General features: G+C 43.4%; 2 protein-coding genes across 3 annotated transcripts; one reads left to right on the top strand and one right to left on the bottom strand.

Moving 5' to 3' along the window:
- Positions 1-509: 509 nt before the first annotated feature.
- Positions 510-1,346, top strand: LOC131207840 (uncharacterized). The gene is made up of 2 exons (XM_058200470.1): positions 510-627; positions 693-1,346. Exon 2 carries the CDS (start codon positions 702-704, stop codon positions 1,344-1,346), a length of 645 nt encoding a protein of 214 aa, XP_058056453.1. The 5' UTR covers positions 510-627; positions 693-701.
- LOC131209539 (uncharacterized) lies at positions 1,283-2,246 on the bottom strand. 2 transcript variants are annotated; one of them, XM_058202627.1, is made up of 4 exons: positions 2,123-2,246; positions 1,732-2,063; positions 1,550-1,637; positions 1,283-1,477 (listed from the first exon to the last, which is right to left on the bottom strand). In XM_058202627.1, the coding sequence occupies exons 1-4, from the start codon at positions 2,136-2,138 to the stop codon at positions 1,371-1,373; spliced, it is 543 nt and encodes a 180-aa protein (XP_058058610.1). In that variant the 5' UTR covers positions 2,139-2,246; the 3' UTR covers positions 1,283-1,370. The 2 variants fall into 2 exon arrangements, with proteins under 2 accessions (XP_058058610.1, XP_058058611.1); XM_058202628.1 differs by having other exon boundaries at positions 1,283-1,465.
- Between the last annotated feature and the right edge of the window lie 908 nt (positions 2,247-3,154).

Below are 3,154 nucleotides of genomic sequence, written 5' to 3'. Positions count from 1 at the left end.
TTATTTTGACTTACCTTCACCTAGATCCTACCTAGATCATTCTTACGATTCGAAATCCTCTCTTTCGAAGAACGGCATGGGAAGTCATTTTGGAACATAACGCAATTCAAGAGATATGCACAGATGTGTTAAAAGCCTCAAAGAATAAAAACATTTTTTGTGAATTTCAACAGTGATTCAATTTAACCCAATAATTAGTTTTAAAGTACAATGTCAATGACTAAATAAGATTCGCATGGTGAACGGCCCTATTGAACTGGTTTATTTTGATAAATTCTCTCAAAACATTTCATATTGTTGTCAAACCCCTATTAGTGCCTCAAAGGGGCAAGCAAGAAATAACTTTTGCTCTTAATTTTCACTCCTTAATCTTAAGCGTTCAACAAACCGCTGTTCAAATTTCAAAAACCCATAAGAAATTAACGTTCGTTAAAAACAAAAACTTCGAACTCGACGAAACATTTGGATCGGCTATTCGATTGTCAAACGCTCTTTCGTCCATTGTTTACCTAGAGGATGATTTTGGTTCAAACCGTTTGCCGGTTTTCTTCTCGATTGTATTAATATTTGATTGATTGGTTTGAAGTTACGTTTGATACATCTTTTGCGCAGTGGTTTAATTACGAAGTATATGGTGAATACATCGGTTTGTTCGGAATACTTTTACAATCTACTTTCTAATGATTTCACAGTTCGGTTCAATGGGCAACCCCGAAGATAAAAGGAAGCTGCGTCCAAAGTTGTGGCACAAGGACGAAATTCATTTCTTTCTCAATTTGTTCGAAGTCGCTCTTCGTCACGAGGGTCTTACTGCGTTCGAGGATTGCGAGGAGCAGCTGTGGGTCACCATTTCCGACACACTCAAAGTGGCACACGGCGTTGATGCGAGCGCGTCCCAGTGTCACAGTAAATGGAACTCTCTGTACAAAACGTACATCGCCTACCCGACACGGGAGTGCTCCTTCTTCGCTAAGATCAAGAAAATAGTGGAAATTTCGCTAGAAAATAACGTACCTTCTACACTGGAACAGGCCGAACCAGCCCCCAAGAAGATGAAGGTAGAAATAGAACCACTTGACAGTGAGCTATTGTTCAATGAAACAGAACATTTTGAACAGCAACCCAACGAACCGAAAGTCAATCAGACACAAGATGTGGAAGTTTTGGAAGATGATCCAACAGTCGGAGACAATTTAAATGACTTGCTACGTAAACTCTGTGCCAAAATAGATACACTCACGGAACTGCAGCGTCGGCAAGAGCTACGAATTGACGAAGTTGCTCAGATGCAAAAAACTAATCACGATCATTTATTGGAAATAAAGAATTTACTTAATTTACATTAACATTCCAATGTGTTGTTAACAATGTTACATTTGCTCGTATGGCTCGTGTTTAAAACAGAACGCTCCATCATTTGTTTGATATAGGATCTCGGTCCGGTTCGTTGCGGGAATAAGAGTCGCTTGGTTAGACGCTAAAAGAATAACGCAAATCGTTTCCTAAGTGTTCTCGTTCGACAGCCAGTTGCCGGACAGCAGTTGCTTACTCGGTTCCGTGTCCGTATGTTCGCTAGTAGGTTCGAAGGTAGTTGGTTCGTGAGACTCGTCCGAACTTAGCCGCTCAGCAGCAATGGTCTTGATGGTGGAAATTGGCGTAAAGCGGACAAGGGTTAACGAATGGAAAAAGTTTATCTAGTCGAGTGGCTTCGTTGATTTTCGTGCACTTTACCTCTCTATATTTGCTGAGGAAAACCTTCAATGGTTCGGTGTAGTTCTCGAAGCCGAGAGAATACATAGCGCACAGCACATCCTCCCCGTTGATGGTCTTACGTTTCTCCATGTGGCACCGGTCGCTGGCCTCGGACGTAATGAACGAAATAAACTCCGATACACACTCCTGTATACATTCGCGTGCATCTTTGGCAATCTTGCCCGACTCCGGGATGCCACGCTTCATTATTTTGGTAATGTTTGCAATCGGTAGGAACCGATCTTGCTCGCGAAGCGGCGAACCCACCTTCAGCAAATTTTCACCGCCCGAATCGTCCGACAGCTGACTTTCTGCAATTGAACAAAACATTCACAAACGATGCGGTGTACCACCCAAGCCTGAGCCTTACCCATATCGTCATGCATTTTGAACTTTGGTAACGAAAATCACAGAAGAAAGGGCAGACTTTTATGGAATGACGAAAGTAATAGCAAAACCCTCGCAGCGCGTTCGTGATGCGAAATGTTTATTTTCACAATTGATGCCGCTGACAACAACAACTCGGTGAAAATACCACTGTACTAAAACATTATTACCATTTGTTCTAAAACAAAACATTCGTCGTATGGCATTCGTTCGAAACGATAACTATTCAATTTATACCCTGAAAAAAATGTGCACTTGCTCAGGGAAGCGCTTTTATTTGATCACATTAGCTTAAATCTTTAAAAATATATTGTTTTATACAAGAAAAGTTACAGTTTGAGCATGGAGCACAGAACGGCGTTTGTCAACGCTCCTCGTACACAGGAGCTCTAGATGTTTGGGTGTCAACAACATGGCCGTTTGGAGGGAAACGATCATCGTGCCGTTTGAAAGCAGTCCTCGTCCAATTGGCTGAATATTTTCTCTTTTAGCCAAACAGGCCAAGTCTCTTTTAGCCAAGTCATAGCTCAGCACGATGGATCCGAATGGTGCAACGTTAACCTGCGCCGTCACCATTGAATGGACAAACCAGCACGGCACGACGACTCGCAAACTGGCCCACAAACAAGCCACGCTACGATTGATACGGAACTCGACGAAGCAGATGTTGCTGGACATTACGACAGACAAGTCGACGCTTGCCAAGCTGATGTTACGTGGTGTAAAAGTGCATTCCAAGTTTATGGCCGAGGGCAAGGCCAGCATAAAGTTCAACGACGAAAAGTGCACCCTCTTTCTGTCGAACGCTCCACCCGGTTTACTGGTACAGTTCCTGAAGGTGATCTTCGTGAAACTCACCAACGGTGCTGAGAAGCCCGGAGGCCAACCGAAGACCCCCGACAACAAGACAGATGTGCTGAAGAAGAGTCGCGTCCAGATGCTTGCCGGAATCGCTCCTAGTTATGAGTGTGACGACATCAGTCCGATCACGACGGTGGAATTGAATCGAGCGAAG

Source organism: Anopheles bellator, chromosome 2 (genome assembly GCF_943735745.2).
Source record: "Anopheles bellator chromosome 2, idAnoBellAS_SP24_06.2, whole genome shotgun sequence".
NCBI classification, from domain to species: Eukaryota; Metazoa; Arthropoda; class Insecta; order Diptera; family Culicidae; genus Anopheles; species Anopheles bellator.
The sequence above is the reverse complement of the archived record's forward strand: the minus strand, read 5'-3'. Positions and strand labels throughout refer to the sequence as shown.